The sequence below is a fragment of the Ictalurus punctatus genome, chromosome 20, assembly GCF_001660625.3.
Source record: "Ictalurus punctatus breed USDA103 chromosome 20, Coco_2.0, whole genome shotgun sequence".
In the NCBI taxonomy this organism is placed as follows: domain Eukaryota; kingdom Metazoa; phylum Chordata; class Actinopteri; order Siluriformes; family Ictaluridae; genus Ictalurus; species Ictalurus punctatus.
The window spans coordinates 17,553,589-17,581,486 of record NC_030435.2 but is presented as its reverse complement, the minus strand read 5'-3'; the positions used below and the strand labels follow the sequence as shown (position 1 = coordinate 17,581,486).

At 39.2% G+C, this 27,898-nt stretch overlaps 1 protein-coding gene and 1 long non-coding RNA gene across 5 annotated transcripts in view; one reads left to right on the top strand and one right to left on the bottom strand.

Annotated features, from left to right (window-relative positions):
* Positions 1 to 5,214: 5,214 nt before the first annotated feature.
* Positions 5,215 to 20,193, top strand: LOC124629303 (uncharacterized). The gene is made up of 3 exons (XR_006984270.2): positions 5,215 to 5,358; positions 19,224 to 19,382; positions 19,507 to 20,193. It is a non-coding gene; the product is annotated as an uncharacterized LOC124629303 (long non-coding RNA).
* Positions 7,182 to 27,898, bottom strand: part of LOC108280638 (microtubule cross-linking factor 1) — a 66,621-nt gene continuing 45,904 nt past the window's right edge. For 2 of the 4 annotated variants that reach the window (XM_017495842.3, XM_017495843.3), the window contains 10 exons: positions 26,457 to 26,573; positions 24,272 to 24,484; positions 23,744 to 23,905; positions 21,880 to 22,047; positions 20,373 to 20,636; positions 19,213 to 19,376; positions 18,324 to 18,441; positions 18,146 to 18,222; positions 14,651 to 16,166; positions 7,182 to 9,252 (listed from right to left, as the gene is read on the bottom strand). In XM_017495842.3, coding sequence (XP_017351331.2) covers positions 9,025 to 9,252; positions 14,651 to 16,166; positions 18,146 to 18,222; positions 18,324 to 18,441; positions 19,213 to 19,376; positions 20,373 to 20,636; positions 21,880 to 22,047; positions 23,744 to 23,905; positions 24,272 to 24,484; positions 26,457 to 26,573 — 3,027 coding nt within the window. In that variant the 3' untranslated portion in view covers positions 7,182 to 9,024. The other 2 variants (XM_017495846.3, XM_053688659.1) reach the window with 2 other exon arrangements.

Genomic DNA, 27,898 nt, shown 5'->3' with positions numbered 1-27,898 from the left:
TCTATGAGAGTCTGCAATATATTGTATAGAGTTGAGGCAAAGGTTTGCATACCCTTAAGACAAGACAGAACTGAATTTGCATATACCAGGAAGACATCTAGACAGAGGTTCCTTAGAAGGTCCTTGGAAGAGTGATTAGACCATTTAATAAGAAGGAATTTTACTTCTTACACCACAGGAATTTGCCAACGATTATGATTTTTATTAATTAAAGAACAGCTTGTGGTACTTTTTACAATCTATACAGAATTTCACAGAGCTTCTTGTGATTGTTGCGGCCAAAAATGCTTGCTTTTGCTGTGGCTTTTTTCAAAACGTGCGATGTTATTTGCAGAGTTTTTTGTGCTTTTTTTGGGGGGGGGATTTCAATTGCGCGAAATTATTTTGCACGTTCTTTTGCAGTAGATTTTGTTGGTAAATGAGACCTTTTAACTGTACTCGTGCTCGATGCACGTAAATCGAAGTGGCTGAATGCATGCTGTGACGACGTCACATGACGCGCCTTGGCCCAAATCTGTGAAAAACCTGCTGTCATTTTGAAAAATTACAAGCTCCTCCGAATATTGTGGAGTTTGCTTGAGTTTGCATTCATTTCTGTGATTGTAAAACCCTGGAGGGACTGTTTTTTTATCTATTAATAATGGTTTAATTTTGCTTGACCAAAAACTTTCTAGACCCTGTCATGTCAACCCACTTCAGTGGGTTATCTGGAGATGCTTGTGCATTCTGTTCATAGAGAGAGAGAGAGAGAGAGAGAGAGAGAGAGAGAGAGAGAGAGAGAGAGAGAGATGAGATTGAGTGTTAGACTTCTGCAACTTTTAAATTACATTTACTGGCTTCATTTCGAGAAAATGAGAAACTACAAACCCTTTATGAGCGTGTAAGAATAATGATGCTCAGCTCTTGGGTGGCTCCTTCTATTTTTAAAAACACAGACATACGTGCTCAGCTCTGCACAGGCTCGATCCAAATGATTTGTTGGTGGAAAGTTTGACCCAGAGACACAGAATGGATTTTACAGAAAGCAAAATGTGATTCGGAGCTGTACAGGAAGAAAGGACGTTGTTCTAGCAGGGACAAACAGCTGACACTGTGCACATGGTTGCAGCATGGTGTCTGTAGGTGAAGCTCTTTTGCAACATGTGCTTTGGGTGATTCCATGATTGCAGTGCATTTGTAACTCTTAAAAATTAACTTTTTACATTTCAACATTAAATCTAAGTAAAGGTTTAACCAATCAACAAATGTATTAACCAAACTTGGGTAACATTCTCTCTCTCTCTCTCTCTCTCTCTCTCTCTCTCTCTCTCTCTTTTAATTTGATTTTTTTAACATGTTGTCTTTGATAAAAAACACAAAACATTTTAAAGCATAAAATTAACAAGTATGTAAAAATGGGCTTAATGGTTTTGCCAGCTAATGGTTCACCTTTCTTTTTTTTTTATTAAAAAATAAATAACTTACTTTCAGTCTATAATTTGAATCGAGTTATATTTTCAAAGTGACCTCATCAATCACAATAGCAGTACACATGAAGAAAAAAAAAGTACTTCTTTTTTTTTCCCATGATGCAACTTCCTGTCGATCATGTGACTTGTGGAGTATTCCAAATATTTATATAAGGGGTGAATGTGTTCATTTCTCAGAAACCTATAACGGATGACTCATGGAAGGATGTTTCAAGCGCGAGATGTTAAATGGATTCACACATTAATACAAACATTTTGGATGGTTGTATTTATATTATGATTTAAATAGATATTGTGGACTAGCACAGGCACAAAAAAACAACATTAAAAAAACAGCGTTTAGTGCTTTAGATAGGGTTTTATTAATGGTTTAAATGACTTCTCTGAAATATGCATATCCAGTATGTTGTTATGAAGGATACTTTTCCTGTGTTTACAATATCTTTTACCTTTACATGCATATTTGTAAATGTAATATCCATGGGACACAAATGGTCTTCGATCATAGAATCACTCCTTTAAACGGAAAAGAGGCCAGAGTATTATTTTTGCTTTTGCTTATTTGTGTCAATGTTGTGATAGAGAACTTCTGGTATTCATGATTTTCAAGGAAAACATAGACACAAAGAAGAGGAATAAATTAGCAACCCCCAGGGTTGGGGATTTTTAATCCCGCCTCCTTGAAATTTCTTCTGGGTACTCCGGTTTCCTCCCACAGTGCAAAGACATGTGTTGTAGGCTGATTGGCATCTCTAAATTGTCTGTAGTGTATGAATGTGTGTATGATTGTGCCCTGTGATGGGTTGGTCCAGGATATCCCCTGCCTTGTGCCCCGAGTTCGCTGGGACAGGCTCCAGGCTCCTCTGCGACCCCTTGTAAGATAAGCGCTATGGAAAATGGATGGATGGATGGATGGACTCTCTGAGCAACACACATTTGTAAGGACTTCATACTAACATTTCCTAACATACATGTTGATTAAATGTTAGGAGAATATTACAACAGGTAGAATATTGCATTTCTTGAACAATGAGGGTTTTTTATTCTCTGTAATGGAAAGCTAGGAGCAAAATCAAATCAAATCTAGTGAGCTAGAACACTGCAGCTCATGCTTGTCATTCCCTGTAATGGTAAAATGAGAGCACTGTGATACAGAGTGCCACATTTTCTACCATAGTGTCCCTGAGGAGAGAGAATGGGCGTGTGTGTGGTTCGGTTAAATGCCTCGGACTCTTCACATCCTTCTATTATTCATTAGACTGTCAAAAAAAAAAAAAGGACCACAGTGTTAAAGCAATATCAAACTATTTACAATGTCTCATCACTGAGGGTGATCTGATTCCTTTCTTTTATTATTGAAAAAAAAGCATTGATTGATGAAGCACCCTTCATTGGACATGGCAATAAATCACACTCCCGCTCCATGGCAATGTTTCAGTGTTCTTGGAGGACAAGAGAAGGTCATGGTTTAATTCACTTTACAAGACAAGCAGCAGACTGCTTACTATAAGCTTATTAACTCATAAGACCCCTTAACTCTGCTTTTGAATTAAGTGGTGATTTCATAGGGTGGTTCTGATTGGAGCTTGCTTTACCAGTGAAAGCAGGTACACAAGGACAATCAGATGAGAGGGGGGGGGGGGAGGGGGAGAGGGGAGAGAGAGAGAGTGAGAGAGAGAGAGAGAGAGAGAGAGAGAGAGAGAGAGAGAGAGAGAGAGAGAGAGATGGTGCAGAGTAGTACCAGTTTTCATGTTATTGATGAAGAGACAGCTGGTGAAGACTGCAACATCAGCAACACCTCCAAAGCAGCAGGCAACACACACACACCACACACACGCACACACACACACACACACACACACACACACACACACACACACACACACACACACACACACACACACACAGAGCTCTGTAACAGCACAGATACAGGGACACAGACACACTCCTAAAAGGTAAAAAGCAACTAACGGTTTTAAAGTCATGATTGTTACAATATAGACATGGTCAAGAGAACACATGCAGCACAACAATGCTAGTTACAAAGATCTCAGATCCCAAGCCTTCTGCCATGAAACATTCCATGAAAATGTACACACACTCATAGTGCATAGATTCGATTGCAATAACCTGTAAATCAGTTACAGATAAGTCATATATAGAAAATAGAACAGATGGATTTTGGGGATTTTGTCTTGCTCATGCATGAAATAGCATGAATACAAAACCACACCCTATGAATTATAGAGATAAGATAAGATAAGATGTATCTTTATTGATCCCCCTGTAAGGGAAATTCAAAAAGTAGTCTACAAACCTCATTTTGCAGTACATGTCTAAAACCATAGTGCAGTCATGAAATCCCACAATGCACTATCTGCAAGAAAATTGTATCCAAACAATCACTGTATACTGTATGGTAAGGTATTGTATGCATAATACCAAATGCAGTATGTAAACAACAAACATTTCCAGGAAGCTATAATTCCATCCATCTTCTGTACTGCTTATCCTACACAGGGTCACGGAGGAGCCTGGAGTCTCTCCCTGGGGATTCGGGGCACAAGGTAGGGGACACCCTGGACATGGTTCCAACCCATCGCAGAGCACAATCACATACTACGAGATGCCAATCAGCCTTCAGTGGATGTCTTTGACCTGGGGGAGGAAACTGGAATACCCGGAGGAAACCCCAGAAGCACAAGGAGAACATGCAAACTCTGCGCATGCAGGGTGGAGGCGGGAATCAAACCCCCAACCCTGGAGCCAACCCCAACTACTGTGCCCCCAAGGTGACACACTACTGAAGTGGAATTTCCTGTAATACACCCAAAGCAATCTACATATCACATCCCACAATGCAACACGTTTAATTCCTAATTAAATAAAAGCCAGAAAAATGTGGTGACTAAGAGCAACAGCACCTACGTATATTTATATAACGATATGTATGTAGACTATGGTTATATCAAGGTAAGTTTTTATCTAAACATTGTAGGTAGCTGAAAAATGTACCATAGTTAACGTATTGTCTGTGTAACACATGCAATGACTGCACACTACACTAGTTATATTCTTACATGCAGATGAGTACTTATCAACTGCTAGTTAAATGCTTTCTTATTCACAGTCAGACATATTGATTGTAAATGACTGATTAATTGATGGGTCCCTGAACATGATCTAATCCTTCAGATCAGTGTCAGAATTCCAGCTAGTCCTCCATATAATCCCTTCCTTTTTCAATTTCAGTCTTTCAAATTCTTTCTATTATCCACAAATGTAAATTTATGGAATCCATCTTTATATTCTGTTGAGCACTTCAACGCAGACTGAGAGTTTAATTGCTTTTCTGAACGACTCAAATTCTTATCAATTCAATTTTCCTTCCCAACCCACAGAGGCTCAAGGTAACATGGCCTAAAGCAACGCATTCCATTAGCAAAACACGGTGATAAAAAAAATCATGATACAAATCCCTCATAGCTCTCTATTCTCTCAAGTAGAGATCGACACACCGTAGTGATTAAAAAAAAAAAAAAAAAAAAAAAAAAAAAACTTTTAGGAACTGGGGCTTTTTCTGGGGCTTATTCAGGTCTGAATAATTCAACTGCCTTATTCCTCTCAGCAGAGAGTCAAAGCTGTCTTTTCTCATGAACATCTTTTGCTCATGACTTTGAGCACGACATTAATTATTTACCAGTTCTCCCCATCTCAGAGAAACATGTTCCCTTCACTCTGACTCATAGCTTCAGTTACAGACCCTGGACTTTACAGTTCTGGCACAATATCACTTTATCTGGCAGAAATGTGTTGCAAGGGGTTGAAATGAGGGCAGCTTCGAAGAATGACACTGTGATGAATTTATGCATTTGAACTCTATATCAAAGTGAGTATAAAAGACAAAAACCCTCATCATAAAAGACATGTTTTTCTTCACAGATTTTTCTTTCTACTGGTGTCACTTAATATCATTTAAATACAAATATATTACGCATGACTTGTTTAACATAGTGAATGTCGGAATTGTTGTAGCTTAAATCAAGCAGGGGAACAAAATTGCAGACTTATAGAGCACTTTCATATTTTGAATCCTAAATCGCAAAGTGCTTTAAGACATTAAAAAGCACATTAATGAAGGCATTACTGTCATGAAAAATGATAGACAGGCATGAGCGCAAGCAATGAATGATTGTATTTCAAAAACATCTGACTTGCTATGACTTTACGTATGTGGCCGACTACTTCATTTACGCATTGCTGATTTTTGAACACTAACCTGATAACTATTTTACATCATCATGTACTGCAACTGCTTAAAATGTAACTGGGTGAAACAGTGCATACTAATTGAAAAATCAACTCCCTGCAGCCCTGCTCTTGTCCTGCAAGTGTCCAGTTGTGTACTGTAGGTTTTACACACACTTGAGTCATCAGGGTAAATTGGGAAGATTATAAATAAATTCATTTGAAATAAATTTAAAATCTATACTCTGAATTTATAGATTTCTGTAAAGCTGCTTTGGGACAATGTATATTGTTGAAAGCACTATACAACTAAAACTGAAGTATTGAAAATAGCATTGCAAAACAGTTATGGTGTAGTGGGATTAAGTTTTGGACCAAAATCACCCTAGATCCCTAACCCTAGATCTCCAGCAGGGTGTGTGAATGCTGCTTCACACACCCAGTAGGTAGTGTTGAAAAGTGTCTCTACACCTGCAAATAATAATAATAATAATAATAATGATAATAATAATAATAATAATAATATATTTAAAAAAACATTCAGAAATCTGATTTGCGATAATGTGATTCAATGCATCTGTGAAGTTTCTTCATTTCAGATTTCTTGCCCTAATAATAGCTCTGGAAATGCTGCTTAGCTTAGAAAAATCTCATTTTCTTAAAAGTTGGATATGTGTCCTTTATTGATCCATGAGTTAAAATACACACACACACACACACACACATGCACACGCACACACACACACAGTGGGGGAAATAAGTATTGGACGAGTCAACATTTTTTTTTTTTTCAGTAAATATATATTCAAGAAATCCGGAAATATAAAGAATTCAAAACATTAAAGTCCATAAATACAGTTATTTTTAATAAAGTGGAATGACACCGGAAAAAAGTATTGAACCCGCTAAGAAAAAGCAGTTCTCCAAGGCAAGGAACCAGCTGAAATCCGTAAGTAATTATACCCCCTATCTGTGCAAATTAATATCAGCTGGGTTAGTAAATTGATGGTCTATAAAAAGGCTTTAAGTTACCAAGGTGTCACACAAGAAACATCTCATGATGGGTAAAAGCAAAGAGCACTCCCAAGATCCAAAGCATACAGCAAAGGAAACCCGATTAATTTCTTCATACAGGAAGCTTCTTGAAGCGGTCATTACAAACAAAGTATTAAATAAATTTCAGTTAGCTTGTTCAATACTTTTTTCCTGTGTCATTCCACTTTATTATACATAACTTTATTTATGGATTTTAATGTTGTGAATTCTTTATATTTCCGGATTTCTTGAATTAATACTGATGTCTGGCGAAAATTTCATGTGAATAGCCTCATTGGAAATACATTTACTAAAAAAAATGTTGACGCGTTCATTACTTATTTCCCCCACTGTATATAATTTTTCTGTTTGCTGATAGTTTTTTTTTTTTTTTTTCCCCAGAAAAGAACAGTGTAACCAGTCAGGTAATTTCTGTAAATACACATTCATTTTTATTACCAATTAAACAGACTTTATATCATTAGACTTTAGACACTGACTTAATTTAAAACATTCATCTTTTTCTTTTTTTACAACCCCATTTTTATCCTTTAAATTAAAGAAAGAATTTAAATATAATAATAACAGCTATACAAAGACAGGCGAATAGGTACAATAAGCGACATAAAAAGTGGTCTAACTTGTGTAAACTTGATGGCAACAAAATTACAGACTATGGAAAGTGGTTTTTGTGTGTGTGTGTGTGTGTGTTTGTGTGTGTGTTTGTATATAGGGCTCTTATATTATAGTGAAATAGCACAAGGTACAACAGCATTTAATATCATGCACTAAAGTGCTAGGGTTTAAAACGGCATGCAGATCAAATTATGCAGGAAAATATGCATAAGGTTAATCAGTTGCCAGTTACCTTCCTGTTGTGGTGCATTAAACATTCAACTTTACATTTGGAGTAATAAATACGTCAGTGTTGTTGACATCATATTTCGTGTTTCCCTGACTCAGGTGTCTGTTCTTCGGTCGCATTTTCTTTTTTTTCGTGTATAAAATAAATAAAATGTCTTTTCTTTGTACTGAAATACATTTAAGCCACAAGCAAAAAAAAAAAAAAAAAAGAAAGAAAGAAAAAAAAAGAGAAAAAACCCCAACCTATCACGCTAAAAATAAGAAAATAATTCTATCAAGTATGTACATAGGAGATAACATATATATCCTAAATGAATGAGCAAATAAATAAATAAATCAATCAACATGTAAACATTTAGACAAATCGATTTATCCATTTTTCCCCAGGATATAAGAAAAACAATCTTAATCTGACCAACACATGTAAATTCATACGTATTGCATATACACAGAGACACACGTATATGGGACCATTGAGATATCAAGTGTGTTTAGGCACCTCTGATGGAGTAGGTTGTGTTTTGCTTCAGTACATTCGAGGTCCTTGAATTCTCACAGAAAGTACTAGAAGGTTGTTGCTTGTCGGCTGGTGCTCGAGGAACTGCGTCCTTCTCTCATCCCGTGTTGAGGATGTGAAGGGTGTGAGAAGTAATAGAATGTTCCAACACTCTGGTGGCGCTTGTGTGGTCAGGCTGGATTAAAGGAGAAGAGACGGAGGAGGAGAGGAGAAAGTAGGAGAGACGGAAGATGAGAAAGATTAAAGGAAAGGATCGTGCAAGAAAGGTAAGAGGAAAGAGAAAGAGAAGGAGAAGGATTGAGAGTGAATGATGAGGGGGTAGAGGATGAAGATGAGGTAGAGGAGAAGAGGTAGAGTATGAGCGGAGATGATGACAAAGATGAGGAGAATACTCAGAGGATATGTATAAGAAAACACATTAAAGGATGACGAGGAAGAAAGATGAAAGGATGAGAAGGAGAGACGCAAGAAAAGAAGGTGAGGAGAAAAGAACGAAGGTAGAAGGAAGCAAGGTAGAGGATAGGGGAAAAGGAACACTGGGAAATAAGAAGATGGGAGGATTATGAGTAGGAGAGAGGAGAAAAGGAAGAAAGGAGAGGAGAAAAGTAGAAGGACATAAAAAATGAATTAGGAGAGGAGAAGAACAAGGGAGGTGAGGAGAAAAATAGGAAGAGAGAAAGAAAAGATATTAGAGGGCATGGGAAGAAAAAGGAAGAGAATGTGACAGGGAAGGGGAGAGGTGAAGGAGAAAGGATAACCGGACAGATGGAGAGAACAATCATGAAGGCTAGAGGTAATTGTAGGAGAGGTGAGGATGGAAAGAACAATAGAAGAAGGAGAAGAAGAAGAGAGGAGAGGACAGTGAGCAGGCTTGGCTGGTGCAGGATGTCCTCAGGCTGGGTGCTGAGGTAGTTCCTGACTGGACTCCTCTGTCTCTGGGATGGTTTGAGCAGGTCTGATGGGTGAAGGGAAGCGGAACCCCTCCGTGTGGTCTTTGTAGTTGGGTGAAGAACAAGGAGAGCGCGCAGCCCAGCGAGAGGGAGGGCGGCGATTGGCAGGACGGGCCGGTCGCAGGAAACAGGAGTCCAGGGGCGGGGCTACAGGTGATCTTGGGAGGTCCTTCAGGAAGGAGACACATGAATATACAAACATTTAAAGGATTTCTATAAGAAAAATAGCTCAAGAGTAGGGCTGCTTTTGGCTTTTCTAATATCACCAGCAATATGCAAACAAGATTCCAGATACTGTGAGTCTTCTGTGGGTGTTTTGTGTGATAAATTGTGGTTTCTTGTAATCAAAGACCAATTAAATTGTGGTAAAAGTCATGCAGGCTGGTCTTTAAATTGAAATGATACATCACAGGTTCACCAGTCTATTTTAAATGAAACATTAAACAATATGCAGCGATATAATTGCCATATTCTCCCCCCCCCACCACAGTCCATTGTGCAGCCCTACTCAAGACTCTACAATGTAATAATAGTATCTATGAAGATACCAGTATAACCAAAACCACACAAATAATATCATAATTCAAATTCTTTCTGAAGTTCCACATTAGAAAATCCCATTCCAGCTGTAGAAAGACACTCCGTTTTGTCATCATGCTCTTACTCTAACGTCTCTGTCTCTCTCTGATGTTATTATTGCATTTCTTCAGGGCCCTTGTTTCACATGAAAGATGGAGATATCTAAGACACAATACAAACTACTCCTGCTAAAAATAAACAGCGGAAATAGAGAGACACTTCATCTGGCCTGATAAAGCATGTCAAAGCACATCGCCTTCATTACCCAAGACGAGACTGACACTGTAGCGGCTGACGCTGTATTAATAACTCCTGTACACTTGGGAGACTGATGACAACTTATTCTATTTATTATTTTTGTTATTATTATTATTATTATTATTATTATTATTATTATTTCAATTCAAATCTAAAGTGCATGCTGCATCTGTTGTAAACCATGCATCAGTGCATGGTAGCTGATGTTTAAACCTATGACATGTGATTTTTAAATAGTTCACCTCTTGGATGGCTGATTCAGATTATACACCGTGCCCTCTAGAACTATTGGCACAGAAATAATTGTATATAATAACTGTACAAAACATACAGTACTTAGCATTACGCACACAAATAGTAGAAACTGTTGTTGTTCGTTCAGGTGCTCCCTGTTAGAGGGTCGCTACAGTGGATCGACCATCCGCATGTTTGATTTGGCACAGGTTTACACGCCGGATGCCCTTCCTGATGCAACCCTTCCATTTTATTCGGGCTTGGGACCTTCAAAGAGAGTGCACTGGCTTGTGCAGCCCCCAGTGGCTAGGTTGGTTCCCTGCCCGAGAATCGAACCAGAACTCTCAGTAGATACACAGTCCTCTCTGAAGGTATTGAAACAGCAAGGCCAATTCTATTGTTTTCATTATACATTGAAGACATTTGGGATTGAGATCAAAAGATGATCATTTCAATTGCTTCGTCCAGATCAACAACCATCTCTCACTGAAAGTGTTTTTTTTTTCCTCATGGGAATCCATGCCAAATGGATGCTGCATGTGTGCAAAGTTGTTCAAGATTGACAGTTTGTTTTCATTTTTAATAGTGCTGTCAATCATCACAGTGTGTTGATGTCAGTGGGTCACCAGCTTGATGCTGTTATTGTGAGCAAGGGATATGCAACCAACTATTAAGGGGTTATTTACTTTAAGACTATCTTTTCCTATACTTTTGCTCACCAAAAGGTGCCATGTTCTAAGCTATTTAACACATCTGGATGTAAATATTCAGAAATGAAATCTGAAATTCTGATCTGTCCTCTCATATATACAATTAGTCCAAAAAGACAAAAAGTTTCACAAGACTGAAACAGTTGGAAATTTTTCAGGAATTGCACACATGAGCAAACTGTCTCCGCACACATTAAGGCAGATGGTGCAGGAGGGAAAAAAGAATTGCACGATTTAGTTAATTCTTGTAGTTGTAAAGTTTCAAAATCAACATTTTATATACCATGTTCAGAACAAGCTGTTTGTAAGCATTGAAAGGAACATACTCCTTCCTGAGAGCATCTTGGAAAAAAATCTCACCAGGTGTCATTAGAAACGTAGTGTGATGTGGTCAGATCAGAAGAAGAGACCAGAATCTAACTTTGTGGTCATGCACACCATTAGCAGGCTTGGCAACAAAATTCTGCAAACAAGGAAAAGCATCTGATACCCCTCTGTAAAAAATGGAATTCGAGCAGCGATGCTTTGATGCTGTTTTGCGGCTGGTGGTTCAGGAGCTTTTGTGAAGACTGATGGCATCATCTAACTACAAGGATATTTCAGATAAAAACCTGGTTGCCACTGCCTCTATCTTGGCCATATATAAAGCATTCAACAAGATAAAAATGCTTCCAAATAAACAAAGAAATGGTTAAATAACACAAAATCAGCACTTAGCAATGCCTATCTCGCTCTCCAGATTTGAACCTTACAGAAAACCTGTGGTCTGAAGTGAAGAGAGAAGTCCACGTGCACAAACCTAAGAATATAAAGGAGCTTAAAAGGTTCTGCGTGGATGAGTGGACCAAGACCCCTCTATAAGTGTCTCCAACCTTGTTTGACAAGGGCAGTGTTGTTATTCTCTCCAGGGCAGGCGTCAAGTGTTAGGGGTGCTGATATAATATTACTTACTGGGTTTTATATCATTTTAACTCATTTTCATGAAGGGTGCCAATAATTCTGGAGGGCACTGTAGATGTAGCAAATTTACACTTAGCAGAGCATCTTAACAGCTAAGTAACACTTTTATGGCAAATGTGACATCAGATATAGTGACATAGTGACTTGGGCATTTAAGCATTTATTTATTTTAGAATGATTAAACTAATGGTTTCATGTCTCCTTCAAACACACAAATGACACTTAATACCTGAATATTACTTCAGTAATAAAACATTACAGTCTCCCAAGATTGGCTCTCTTATGCTAAAATTGCGAGTTAGGCGTTAAATTGTGAGGCGCAGAGCAAGCCGTCAGTGTTAGTAGTGTGCTTGGTCCACTCCTTACAATAAATGCACTATGTATGGTGTATATATGGCCCTCCTGAAAATATCCAGCATGACAATGCTAGTTGCATCAGCAAAACTAGGAAGATTTTACTAGTCAGCTAGCATAAAGTAGCTTGGAGCAGTATGGAATTCATGCTAGTCTAAGCTGGGGGTTTTTTCAGCAGCTTTCAGCACAGAATCTGCCATTAGCATGCAACAATGATACACACAATTGAATTGTCTGTTAACACTGCATGGAGAGCAGGACAAGGATAGAAAGAGCAGAATTTGTTAGTGTGTAGTCTTCGAGGAGGTCATTTATGTAGGCATGAAAATTGTTCGCCTCTTAATATGGCCTCCACTGAAAGAACTGTAAAAGAGGTAAGGAAAGGATAGAGAATGGAGGAGGACAACATCATACACACAAGAAGCATAGCAGAACCTACTGGAAACACAATGGGGTCATTTTAATTGCCTATGAAAATATCCACAACATCCAAAAAGGTAGCAGTATGTACTGATATATGTACAGTGCCAGTGCGAGTGGCATTCATGTTGTGTTAAATGGTGTATCCTAATGCATTCGATTATTCTAGAGATATAAAAAGCCATATGCTGCTAGCTTTTTAGATGAACCTTTTTAGTTATCGATGGATTCCATTAATCAGACAATGATGTGCATGCTCACACCTACACCACAATGTTTAAAAGTGAGTCAAAAATAACACACACCATATAACCCACAACACCTGATGGCCGAAACCTTGTCTTTGTGAGAATAATGTGGCATGCAGTGCTATAGAGATCCATAAAAAATAAAACACAGTTGGACACGACACGGTGAGGTCGCTCTGAGGGTAAACGTCATAGAAGAGGAACTTACGGAACAGCTCGTGCGTGCGAGCAGCATTACAGACCCCAGGGAGCAGAGAGTAAGACAGTGTGGTTCTGGAGACAGTCCGGAGAGGGAGACAGGGCAAAACACTAATCAGCACAAAAATACAATCTCACAAGACATAGGAGATGTTGGCAAAAAAACAGCCTGTGTGATCAGGCTCCATGAGAAACATCACTGCAGGCTACAGGAAGTCCACTCCTCTTGCTGTGGGACCTGTAAAAGGGGTGAGTCGGGGTTTTGGCATGACCAAACTCACTGTCCATTCAGAGAAGAAACATACCGAGTATACAGTACACCACAGTATTTATAAACTCTATACTGTATGTTTTCCTGTATCGATATCTTATAGTAGATGTACTGTATGTGCTACTTTCATAGCGGTAAGGTGGATGATATTATCAAGTAGTGTAATCCAGGTGAAAATATGCTTTATTAAAATATGCTTTCTTGCTCTTCCAATCACTGATTAGCAACATATGCTTTCCTGCATTTCCTCAGTCAAGCTTTCAGCACTTTAGCATGTGTGACAGCATTTCCTTTCAGATATGGCAAAAACATATGCCTCTTGGGATTCATAAAAGTGACATGTAGCACCCTGGCAGAGTACGGGACAGCATTATATAGATATATCCATATATCCATATATCTAAAGCAAAAAACAGACTTTGTATTGATCTATGTGGTAACAGTTAGTCCTCGCCATTGGCTCAAAAAGTAACCAAAGCTACCTGGTTTACTAAATGCTAACTAGCTAACCAACCGATATTTTAACTTAAAACAAGTTTTCAGGTTAAACTTGCTTTTTTGTCACTAAATATAACCACCTCACAGAAAGAGGCCATTTGACTGACATTGCATATGATCAAATTTGGACACTTTCCCATAACTCACTGGCAACCTGGTATGATTATCCTGTTTACCGTTTGATTAAATCGATTAGACCAATAACACATTAAAACAAAGGCCATCTGTTTCCCTCCACTAGTTATCACATGCATTTTCCTATGCTTGCCTGTAATGTGCGATTTATAAACAGTCAGCCTTTTGCTACTTTATAATTTTTCATTAAAATTAAACAGTAAATTTGTGTGATCTCAGCAAAGGCTTGAGCTTCACAATTGCTGTTATCCTACAATACTGTTGACAGACAGTATTGTATTCACTCAGTGTGTTAGTCATCCAAATGGACAGTATTTTAACCATCTCTAGCAACAATAGCTACATAATTATTCATCAGAGCAACTGTGTGGAGCTGAGCATGAGTTCATAGCAAGAAAACAGTAAGCAGCAGATTTTGTTAATTAATAAGCTGCAGCACAGCATCTCTGTCCCATGCTTTCTAGCCAGAGGCACACAAAGGCATGCAGCTTTGATTAATTAAATATTCTCAGTCTGCACCATCTGCATGATGAGACCAAACCAGACACTAGCTCAGTCACTGGCATTCCTCTTACAGTGATGAAGAAATTCCTAACTTTGAATCAATTACACTTGTCATACACTTTTATCAGTACGTATAGAACAAACAACGTGAGAATGAGACAATTTGTATCTGTATGCTTAAGAATATTCCACTTGTACCTCAATACATCCAGGTTTGTCCACTTCCCCCGTTTTGCTCTGTGCTGCCGTGGCTGAACCTTGCTTCTTCTCCTCTCTGAAACCCTGCTCCAACAGTTTCTTATTCAATATCCGTGCTGCATTCTCTGCTATCGTGTAACCCGGTGGAGCTGACAAGTCCTGCCTGATGCTAATTGTTTCTGGGTTCTTCTCACCCTGCAATTCCACTATGAGCTGGATGGGGCTGGGCGAACGACCCCTGGATGGCCTTGCCAGGTCCTGTGGTGCTCCTCCATTGCCTGCTTTAGGGTCTGAAACACCTGCAGACCCACTTTCAATGGGCCTGGAGCGGCTGGGTGACTTGTTGAACTTCTGCGCTGGGTCATAGGTCACTGGGGAATGGTCAATGATGTTGAAGAGGCTGGAGAGGCCATCATTGATGGTGGTGTGGACGGGGCTGTCTCGGGTGGTGGTGGAACGTGCCCATGCTGACTCACTGTTGCCCTTCAGACACTGCGAAGTGGGCGTTGGAGCTCTAGATGTGGTGGCAGGGGGTTCAGATTTGCCTTGTGCTGTATTGGTACACGAGGGCTTGCGCTGGAGCTTGGGTGATCCATATTTTGGTGAACAACATGACCGTTCAAACTTGGCCTGTGTGGCAGGTGAGTACTGTGCCTTCCTGAGGCTACGTGAGGGTGATGAAACAGGAGTGAGGCAGCGGCGAGGACTGCTGGTGAGTGTTTGCAGTGCCACATTCACACCCTGTGCGGTTTGCGTGCCACGTGTCATTGAGCAATTGGTCTGGCATGCTGCATCACGCATTTGACGGTCCACAGGACTGCTTCCGGCTGCTGTGCTGGAGCGGATTGCATTGCGGACAGAAAATGCCACTTCCTTCATGTCATCACTGAGATTCCGGGATAGTTCTAACTCAAGCGAGGATGTGTAACCCATCGCTGTGCACAGAGTTGCATGCTCACCACCTTCCAAATGTCTCAGTTCACATGGCCACCTTCCTCCAAAAATGTCCTCCCCTTCATTTTCTTTGCTCACTCTGGATAATGCATACTCCTGATCTGATGGTCCTAGGTTCAACCTCTCTGCCCTAGTGGGGCTGTGGAGGACACGCACACCAAAGTGGTCAGGCACTGGGGAGCTTCTTGCAGCCAGATGCTGGCATTGCTCCAGGCTGCTTGTGGTATTCGTGGTTAGCGTGGCACTGGTGGTCAAGTACCATGCGGCTGGCTGAAATGTGTCTGACGAAGAAGGGACTGGTCTGTGGGTATCTGCCCGCTCCACCCATGCCTCCACTACCTGTGGGGGCAGCACAGGGCCTGGGATTGGGCAGGAAGACAGTGGGGATTTGGAGAGATCCCAGCCCTTGCTATTAAACTCCTCAATATATTTGAGGTCATCAGGAGATAGGGGTGGAGTCACCTCATCACGCCCACATTCACCTGACTTGCTCTTGTCTGGCAGGAAGGGGGAGCTGTCCATCAAACGCTGGAAGTCACTCATAGAGCAGACTGATTTTGCCCTGTGAAGATAGTTACAAGGTTAGATCAGCTACTCACAATTATAATATATATCTTTAATGTAGACTTAAAGTGTTCCCATTATGCTTTTTTTTTGGATATTACCTTTCATGTAGTGTGTAATATAGCTGTTTGTGAATGAAAAAGGTCTGCAAAGTTTCAAAGATCAAAGTGCATGACAAACAGAGTTATTGTCTCACAAAAGAAAGAACCGATTCTGAACTGACTAAAACGAGACATCAGTAATACCAGCCTTACTTCCTGAACAAACCTACATAGGTTTGTAACGAGTTTACATAATGCCCACATATGGTCTTCATAAACAACGTCTACTTTGACTCGCCCTCAAACACTGTAGTTGTAGCTGAGGCCTGGAAGAGTTTGGTTCGTGTTGTTTCCATGTCCAGAAGATGCTGTTTTCTGCACTGTGAAAGCAAATCCACTTTTCATGAACTTCCAAAGGATGAGTCAGCGGTTTCATTATCGGACTCGAGCTCGAATTGATACGGTTTAATATCTGTATACCGTGTTGATATTTCTGTAAAGCTGCTTTGAGACAATGTCTATTGTAAACAGTGCTATACAAATAAAATTTAAATTGAAATTGAATTATAACCAACGCCATTGTTACTGTTCATATCACTGTACATACAAGTGCTAAGGAAGCCTCCGGGGCTGAAATTCAGATATGGTAACGGGTGTATCGGTTCCGACACGCACTGTAAGCAGTAGACCAATCACAACAGACTGGGCCACCTAACCAATCAGAGCAGAGTAGGCTCTCAGAAAGAAGGGGTTTAGAGAGACCGGATCCTTGATCGAACCGTTTCAGAGACTGTGAGAAAAGAAGTGTTTTTTGACCTTGAATGCATATAAACCTATTGTAGAAGACCTCCAAAACAAAATTAAGAACCTTTAATATAGGATAATTGGGGCACTTTAATATGTTGAAAAAGTCCAAATTTATTTGTGTAAAAGGGGGTTAGTTTAATAGATTCCGCGAGTATTTAGAAGGTCAATTTAGAACACCAATTTAGAAGGTCTCTTCATTGCATTGTTGACGTGCCAACCACACAGACACATGAAAGGATTTTGCCCATTTTAGAGCCCTCTGTTGTCTGGGAGGTGCATTACAACTACAATGGAAAAAAATAAAAATAAATCACAAGCCTCTCTCAACCTACACAATTGAAATTACATACACTTACTGACGACTTTATTAGGAAGACCTATAGGTGCTCAGTCATGCATTTATCCAATCAGCCAATCATGTGGAAGCAGCACAATGCATACAATTATGCAGATACAGATCAAAAGCCTCAGTTAATGATCATCAAACATGAGAATGGAGGAAAAATTTGATGCCAGTGACTTTGTCCTTGGCATGGTTGCTAATGCAGATTGACTGGTTTAAGTATTTCAGAAAATGCTGATATGGGATTTTCATGTACAACAGTCTTACAGAATGGTGTGAAAAAAACATCCAATGAGTGTCAGAACTGCCATGCTCATGAGAGAGGTCAGAGGAGAATGGCCAGACTGGTTTGAGCTGACAGAAAAGTACAGATAACTACTCTTTACAACCATGGTGAGCAGAAAAACATCTCGGAATGCATAACAGGTTGAATCTTGAGGCGGATAGGCAACAACAGTAGAGGACTACATTGCGTTCCACACCTGTGAGCAAGGAATTTGAGGCTACAATGGGCACAAAGTTTGTATTATCATTCTTATAAGGACTTTCCATAGTCGTACTTATTTATGCAGATAATTAAAGCTATATCAACATCTAAAACTAACCCTAACCTCAGTAACCTAAATTAAATAGTTTCTTTTTTTGCACCTACTAGGTATCAATTTTTCTAGTTAGCAAGCTTTTAGTTAACTTGCAGCCAAATGTAATGTAAAACCATGCGCACACACACACACACACACACACACACACACACACACACACACACACACACACAATCTCTGGTACCTGAGCAGGCTGCCACTGGTCATCTCTTCCTCAGGATAGAGTACAGGATCCGCTCTCTGCGATATCTCATTTAGTGCCTGTAACACATACACACAAACATATGTGCACTCACATATACACACACACAAGCGTACTCATCACCGATCCACCAACCCAAGGTTCTGTGGTCATGTCTTACTTCATTGAGACAGGGGAACCTCTTCTCACTTTCTAGCCTGGATGAAGGAGGAACCTCGGCCTCGTTTGGTGGATCCAGAGACAGAGCATCCAAGAAGAGGCTCTCACTGGGTCGTACTCTTCTCACGGAGTAAAACAAGAGTAGTCCATAGTTTTATTTCCAAATAACTAATAGGCTCTGGACATAAATACTACACCAACAAAACACATTGATGGCAGAATTTTGTTATATTCACTTATCATATTTAATAAAACGTCGTCCTCTGTACTCTTTTCTACAGTAGGTTTGTGATAAATGAAGAAAGCACAAGGTGCGATGTGCTACAGGTGCATCTCAAAAAATTTGAATATAGTGGAATACTTCATTTCTTCCCCCCGTAATTTAATTCAAAAAGTGGAACTTTCATATATTCTAGATTCATTACACGAAGTGAAATATTTCAAGGCTTGTTTTTGTTTTAATCTCGATGATTACAGCTTACAGCTCATAGAAATAAAAAATCCAGCATCTCAAAATATTACAATAAAGAATTTATAATACAGAAATGTAGACCTGAAAACTATGTTCATTTATGCACTCAGTACTTGGATCGAGGCTTTAATCCTTTTGCAAAAATTAATGCATCAATGCGGCGTGGCATGGAGGCGATCAGCCTGTGGCACTGCTGAGGTGTTCTGGATTGAGTATTGAGTGCATAAACCATAATCATCAAAATTTAAAACAAAAAAAAGGCTTGAAAGATTTCACTTTATGTGTAATGAATCTAGAATATATGAACAGTTCCACTAAAGTACAGGCAAAAAAATGAACTTTTCCATGATATTAAAATTTTTTTGAGATGCACCTGTATATGTAGGTCTGTATCAGGGAAATGTGATAATGTGTGCACCTCTCTTCCAGCATGGCCTCCGAGTCGGAGTGGGAACGAGACACTGCACATGAAGCTCCACGAGGGGAGCGTGGAGATCTGGGGGCCTTACAGGGACTGTCCTGAGGGGAGAAGACACGCGGCGTCCCTCCTTCAGAGTGACGGAGAGGTATTTCCTGCTGCATCTACAGGTACAAACATCAAATTTACTTGAACTCCTGTGGACAACTCAACAATAATACAATCTCTTCAATTTATTCTAAAGCAGTGATCTTATTAAAATCCAGGTTGTTTTTTTTTGTTTGTTTTTTTTAGATGCTGTTTTTAAGATGTATTTTAACACTTTTGGGACATCCTATGCATCCTCTTTGCATTAATGACAGTCCAATTTAATATTTCTATTTGAAAAAATTTATAACAGTGTTCAACAAAGGTACAGTCTCCTTTCAATACCCTGACGATGACACGGACATCGTTTTGGCAAAAATATTCACTGCTTATTGAATTTCAACAGCAGTAGCAACATTTCATTTTAATTTCCCTGTGAACAACAACAATAAAAGGTTCTGCTAATGCACCTAACTTAATAAAGACGGGCTTATTATTCTTCAATAAATGTTGTTCAATTTCCTCAATTGTGTGTCTTCATCTTGAATGTTACATGTTTGTGTTAATATTGCTGTTCATTTCAATTCTGCAAAAAGAAATAGTTTATGTATAGTTTATTTGTACAGAACTGACCACATCAACACTCATACAGTGAGTCCTCATGTTGAGGATGGAGACTAGAAAGTAGTAAAATAACTGAGTTACAGATCAATAATTTTTATATTATTTAGTTATGAGTACTAGCCATGGATCAAGCAAAGCAGCAAACACCAGAGTGTCCTAATATCTATTAAAAAATGTTTATATAACAGGATAATGTTTCAGCTCCTTTTTATGTCTTCTTATTTCCTTTTAAGTTTTGTTTCTTCCTTAAAATAAAAGTCTTCAATCCTGCTCTCCTGTCTGCATTTCCATTGTTTCTCTTGTTTATGACCTTGTTTGCCGCTACATAATGGATATGCCTGAGATGATTATATCTGCACATTATCTGACTCCTGTTATGGTTTGTCACAAAATACAAGCTTTTAGCACACAAGTATTGAGTATCACAAGTGTGACCTCTGAGCACTGACCGTCTCCATCTTGTGGTGGAGGTCTTGTACGTTTCGGTCTCGCTCCTGTCGCTCCCTCTCGAAGCTCTCGAGGAGTTCGGTCCTCTCTCTGGTCCATCGCCGCTCGCCGTGCCGCAGCTTCCAGCGCAACTCCAGAGCCACACTGTGACTATCGGCCAGAAGCCTCCTCTGCTCCTCACGCTCCTTCTCCTGCTTCTGTTCTCTCTCCTGCCACAAGGAGTCCGTTCCCCCTACTACTGACGCTGCTCCTCTCGACTCCTCCAGCTAAAGAGACGGGGTAGAGATGGAGGAACACGCACACAAAAACGACAGTTTTTAAAATCGCTTTTTACCTCCAGGTTTGTTAATACGCTGTAATTGTGAAACAGCAAGCTCTCCGATAATAGCAAATTAACAGACAGCTGTTGGGGTAAACTGAATATGTGACAAAACTCTGATTATTTAACTTTCACAAAAAGATTAGGCCTGATTTTTATTTAGATTTTTTTTTGCTGTGACTTGACCTTGAAGTTACTTGGTCCTATGCCCATTAGCTCAGTTAGAGACCTCTATCCAAGAGCTTTCCTAGCAAGAAAATGGACACGTGTTTAACAGTGAGTACTGTAATTAATGACAACCTTACATCAGTAAAGAAGTTCAGTGTTTTATTCTAAACATGTTGCCTGTTTAAATATGCTTGTGCTTTCAGATAAACAACTGAAATCAATTATTAAACTGTTATTCAAATTCAATGAATTGATATCATTTTGTAAAAGCACTCGATTCATACGACCTTTGTGGAAAACATGAGCTCTGCATGATTTCTTGAGTTCTCACTGTGCCCTGATAGAAGCTTCAATACAAATCCAAGCATGTTATTAACAGAGTCCCTATTTCTGCTAATCTGTGCAAAGCTAATCAGCTTTTGCATGTCATTTTATGATGTCACTAGCCAGTGGAAAGGACATACATGGCTGAACCTGGCGTCCTCTATAAATAAGAGGAAAGCACAGATGTTTGACAAAAAGTCAGCAGATTATGTATAAAATAATAAATGGTAATGAATATGAAGGCAGTTTAAAAAAAAACAAAACAAAACAAAAAAACCACACACAAAAAACAGAAAAACAAAATGGCCAGAGGCTCAGAGGGTGTTAAAAGGCTTTGACTCGGATTGTGAGCCAAACCTTTTAAATAAAGCCAGTTATTCGGCTATTCACAAATGTTCTGTTAATGACCAAAAAAAAAACTTTTCATGTACTTTACATGTACACAATTATTATCTCTTGGCTTATGTTAAGCTCTACATGATTTACATAAGAGAATCATTATTCATTTTTGATTAACTAACCCAGCAATGTGAATAACGTAGGTGTGTGTCGTACCTTTGTTCAGTTCAAATATGTGTGTGTGTGTGTGTGTGTGATAATAAGTGTATGTTGTACTTTTATTTTATATCCGCGCGTATGATAATGCTGGTCTGAATCCTGATGTACAGTATGTCATTCTTTTTGGGCCGTGTCAGTACCTGTGCTATGTGGCTCCTCATCTCAGCACGCTGTATCTCCCATGCTGCTCTCTCATTGGCCAGCGTCTGCTGCAACTGACAACATCTCTGAGCCTCATCCCGTAGCTCTGCCCTCAACTCCTCCAGCAGAGAACGCAGGGCATGGAGAACCCGTCTACTGTCACCTGCCTGAGAGAGAGAGAGAGAGAGAGAGAGAGAGAGCGAGAGAGAGAGAGAGAGAGAGGAGATGAAGAAGGGAAAGAGAACACCAATATAACTAACATTAGGTACTAGAATTAGGTTCTAATAAGTCATTTACAGTAGCCAGTCACCTGTGATTTTGGGAGGTATTAAGAAACCAAAGAACCTGGAGGGACAAGGAGAAAAGTCAGACGCTCAGAATGGAACCGAGGACCTGGAGCTGTGACGTGGCAATGTTACATGCAGCTTCACTGTATTCACCGCACTTGAATTCAATTCAATTGTATACAATAGCCCAGGTCATGCTTGTGCTCATTCTTATTTTCTTCCCTTTTGAAAGATTTGTAGAAAGTGTAAATTTTTTTCTTTTTTTGCTGTTGTACTTTTTTTTATTGCTTTTTTTATTGCTTTTTTTATTATTGCTTTTTTTTATTACTAAGCATTCAACATTCTTCACGCAGTGTTTGGTTTTAGGCTGACTTCTTGCTTTATTCTGATGAATATATGTCACCACGTTTGTAAAAAAAAACCAACTAAATAAAAACGCTTGATGTATTTGCACTCAGGTAGACCATGTGAGGCAAATGAAATGGAAATGACTAATAATTGGTGAATCACTGACTAAACTGTGTGCTTTTCTACTCCGCTTGAAAGCGTTTGAAGCCAGAAAACGTGTGGGAGATTATGCAGAATACAAGTTCTAACTGTACGGCTCCTGAGGTTTTAATTAACACCGCTCTAATCCCACACAGATAGCTCAGACTTACTCCATTAACTATTCGCTTCCACGTGCTCAGAGTGCCAGAGAGCATCAAATACAATGCGAAGGCAAAGCTTCAACACACCCTCACCGATAAATCATACTTACTAAAGAAGACAGAATTATAGATACTATGATGTAACAGAGATTTCTTTCTCTGCTTCTCTTTTTAGATACAGTTAACGTTTTGTAGCCATGATGAAAAGGTCCATTTACAGTACCGCAACAAACAGAAGCCTACATTGTTTTCCTTAAAACATACATGTACATAGGATATACATGCTTGATATTAATGCAGGAGGATAAAAAAAATCATTCAAAGCTCAGAAGGAGTCTCGTCCATATTTAATTCACTATTAAATATCATTATCCACCTTTAATACAACACATACTACTATTATGGTTAGATTATATGAGAATAAAAATTTCTCCCATAACAAATAATTACACAGAGTGTATAAAATTCTAGCTATAGAAACTGAAGAACCTAAGAGTGATGAGGACTAGACTAGAGCTTTTAGTCAAAGAGGGAAACTGGCATTTTTCCATCCTTTTTCTGTACCGCTTATCCTACATGGGGTTGCGGGGAGCCTATCTCAGGGGACTGGGGGCACAAGGCAGGGGGACACCCTGGACTGGGTGCCAACCCTTCAAAGGGCACACAAACACACACAATGAACAATTTAAAGATGCCAATCATCCTACAGCACATATCTTTGGACTGGGAGGAAACCCCTGATGCATGGAGAGAACATGCAAACTCCTCACATATGCAAACTCATCGAGGTGGGACTCGAAACCCCAACCCCGGAGATGCGAGGCAAATGTGCTAACCACTAAGCCACTGTGCCCCCTGTCAAGAAATATCAGTCACATTTTTCACCCAATCTGTTCATGCATTCATGCATGCTTGATTTACTGTACCTGTTTCTGATAGTGGAGTTTATCCGGGGACAGTAAGAGTGGTCCAGGGTCAGGGCTGTCTCCCCACAGGGCCTGGGGACACACTTTGTCCTCCCGATCTGTGTCTTCCTCGGCATGTTCCCTCACCATTCCAACCTCTGGGATGCTTTCCAACCGTTCATCCTGAACAAGCAGAGCAAACAGAGTGATCTGAATGATCTCATTATGCACTTAATTATGAACAGCTAACAACAATAATAATAATAATAATAATATCTGAAACACCAAATAACTGTTTTGTGCACAAAATGTCGAATACAAATTACTGCTTTAAAATTGCTGGTGTTATTACATAGATTAATTGGTGTGCTCTGTTTTTGTGCTTCGCATTTAGCTGTGCAATACTGCAGCACAATTAATTCTTCTAGTGTTCCAGCTGAACAACTCTATTGATTTACTTTCCATGAGCTCACAGGATTTTCCCATTCACTATCATCCTGACTGTTATTCAAACATTCACATAAATGTTATTTCCTCATTCAGCCTGACCTCAGCTCCCTCCTCGGCTACGTCTGTCCTGCGCCCGAGCCTCCAGTGCATGAGGATCCAACGCAGCTTCATGTAGACGATGATGACATTCTGACGGAACAGACGCACTTCCTGTTGCAGCAGAGCTCTTTCCTGGGGCCATGCGGGCTCATGCGTCTGAAGGCCCTGCAGCTCCAGACCTCGACGTGCTTCCAGATGTCTCAGCTCCTCCTCCTATAGGGACAGAGAGGATGAGAGGTTGAGGGTTAAAGGACGAGGAGGTAAAATGCGGAAAACTTATTCAGTTTGATTCAGAGGAGCAGAAGATGTATTACAATGCAAAACAAAAGTGCTGAGTAATCATAAAAAGAAAAATCTAAGCATAAAAACTAAATGATGAGGGATCGGGGAAAGCTAATATGCCACTGATGGAAACAGCTCTTTTTTGTTCATGTATGTAGATATGTAGGGCTGTTTCTGTAAAGGAATGTGCTACATTCCTTTAAAATTGCATTTGACCTTTAACTTTTTAAAAGCCTAAGTGTTCATAAACATTAGACTATTAATTACTATACTCTATAATATATATATATATATATATATATATATATATATATATATATATATATATATATACATATACACACACACACACATGCATACTCATACAGTTTTTTTTATTAAAAATTGAAATAAACAGAAGGTTTTTATAATTTTCCAATATTTAAATCAAATAAAGTAAATGTTCAATATCTTCCATAGTTAATATTCAAGATTCTGCACTATTTCTAGGTCCCTATTTAAATGTAAGCAAATTTATGATATTGACCATGCTAACTTGCTGATTGTGAGTAAGATAATAGAGCATGTATGTTTATTACAGTTACTCACTGAATGTTAAAATAGTAAATGGGGGTAAAAAAAAAAAAAAAAAAAAAGGGAATAAAGAGTATTTCACTGTGATCCAGTCAGTTTACCGCATTTCCATACACACTTATAAGAAAAATAAATTTGCCGTTCTTCAGCTTGTCTATGAAGGGCAACTTTTATACAGTAGAAGGCAGATCCATTAATCACAGTTTCACCTGGCTCTGACGGGGTTTTGAATCTGGGGTTTTGGCTCTGACGGGGTTTTGTAACAGATTCTTTACAGCCTTGTGCAAAAGTGTGGACTCAACCATATCATCTTCACAATTTTATGGCCTGTTATATAAAAGGGTGCAGTGGCAAAAGAGTGATACTGTACAGTGTAGGCTACTAACATTTAATCAACCTTTATTCTGCAGTGAATGATGTTGTATTAGACCAAAAAAATTCTGCTAAACCTTTACATCAACTTGCACTACTCTGCCATGGGTTTATGAGTCTTTTTCTATCAATCAGTGAATATGCAAAAAAAATAAAATAAAAATTATTTAAAAAATCATGAAAATAGGTGAGATTGTGCTGTAGGGAATAAAACATGATGCGGCATGCAGTTATAGAACAATAATCAACAACAAAGTTGTGTGATGCATCGCAAAGTTGATTATTTCCCTACAACAGCACATCTTGAAGTGTTTCATTCCTCTTAAAAAACAACTTGCCAACTATTAATTTTTTAAAATTATTTAAACAAGGGCAAATTATCTGATGTACTATTCAGTGCAGGATGCTGTAACAAATAAAAAGTCTGATCTAATGTTCAGCATGGTAAAACATTTCCACTACGCCTAATCTAATATTCAGCTTGGCATATTGTAAAATATCAGCTTGTAAAATGTTGAATTTAAATGATTTAAATCCTGTAAGATTTGTATAACAAAAAATGTAGAGAAACATCTGAGGACGAACCAAGCATAATCAAAAAAAAATCATCTTCCATTATAAATATGCTACATTATAACACCTTATATGTAGCATCTTCAATAAGGTTGTGGGTTGTAATTAAAAAAAAATTAATAGGGCAAAGTTAATGTGAAGATTATGCTTGGAATGCTGTATTTTCATTATTTTGCATTTACTATTGATATGCACACATAAACACACTTGTTATTAAGAACTTTATAATAAGTTCAGTGTTGAATTTTTTTTTTATATATATATACTGTGCTTTATCGAAAATGCGCAGATTAAAAAAAAGACCTTTAGCTGAACTGTTGTAGTGACCTTCTGATGGATGATTTCATCATGACTCACATGCATTCATGCAGACAGTGGCTCCTACCTGAGTGATGGAGGATGGTAGGTTGTCTCTCTCTTCCTGTCCTGCTCTCATCCTCCTCTCGAGTTCCAGACAGAACGGTGCCTCCCTGGCAGGAGTGCCCACTTCAGACTCCCGGAGCTGAACGTCATCGCAACACAGAACACAAGCTCTCAGATCAGGTTTGAGAATATCACTAGAATTTCCCTACCTTATGTATTACATCATCCGTATAGCTATCAAAGATAGACCGAACGTGATCACAATAATGCTTAATTAATCACGCTGCTATCGTAATTGATTTACAGTCTACATCTCGGACTGTAAAAGGCACTTTTTTTTTTCACTTCTCCTCTTGAATTTGAATACGAGGAACACAGTCAGTGGCCTGGTTCTTCGTGGTGGGGCTCTGTAGGGAGTTGGTGTCCTAATAACACTCTCCCAGCATCCTCAGTGTCAGATACACTGGAAGAAATGCAGAACTGCCAATTTGATATGCCAGTCAGCTCCTACAGCCATGAAACAAGCTTTGATTTCGCCTGCATACATGTGCTAAAAGCAGCACCCAGGCTAGCACAGATGGCGTAAACTGTGAGTGACCCTTCTAGAGGATGTCTTGTGTAAATGTGTTGATGATTTGGCCTTTTTAAGACTTACATTTTAATTCAAGAATTTACTTCTAAAAGTGACCATGTTACTGTGAATACCAATGAAATTGCAGGAGCACATCAAGGGACAAACCAGCAGCAGCTCGTGACCATTGACATTGGTGGAGCAGGACGACATTAGTAATTACAACATAACCTCGAAATAATTAAGTTGAGAACTTCATAATAGACAATTGAGCTTCACCTGTGTTTGATACATAGAAGAGCTAATATCATTAACCAGGGCTGCCAGGTTTCAGCAAAATTTCCAGCCCAACTACATCTCAAAAAGCACACAAAAGTCCTGAAACTGGGTTCAAATATTCAGGCATTGAAAACAAGAGACACTTTTTGCTTTTTCCCCACCACTGAGTGGGAAACGAGGTCACCGTGGTGCACACACATTTCTGATGTACAGACATTATACAATCCATAATCCCCCTTTCCCTCTTTGCATATCTTTGTAATAGATTTTACAGTAGAAATGGTTCTGTACATCTTAGACACACTGTGCAGTAATACATTGCCTTTGTTTGTGGAAAATTATTAGACTGAATTCCAAATCAAGATCTTGGAGGCCAGAGTATTTTTAAATTACCCCAGTTTGTTCGGGGAAAAACACTACCCTGGCAACCCTGTCATTAACATGTCATTAACATTAAATTCTGCTTCTCTTCTGAACATGGGGCAGCGTGATTTGCCTCCCCATAAGCCTCTATTAGCGGTTGATGCAGTTCCCATTTCTGACCACTAGGAGCAATAATAACTCTAAATGGGGGCAGTGAACATCTAGAAAAGCGAGCAACTCAGTTGAATCTC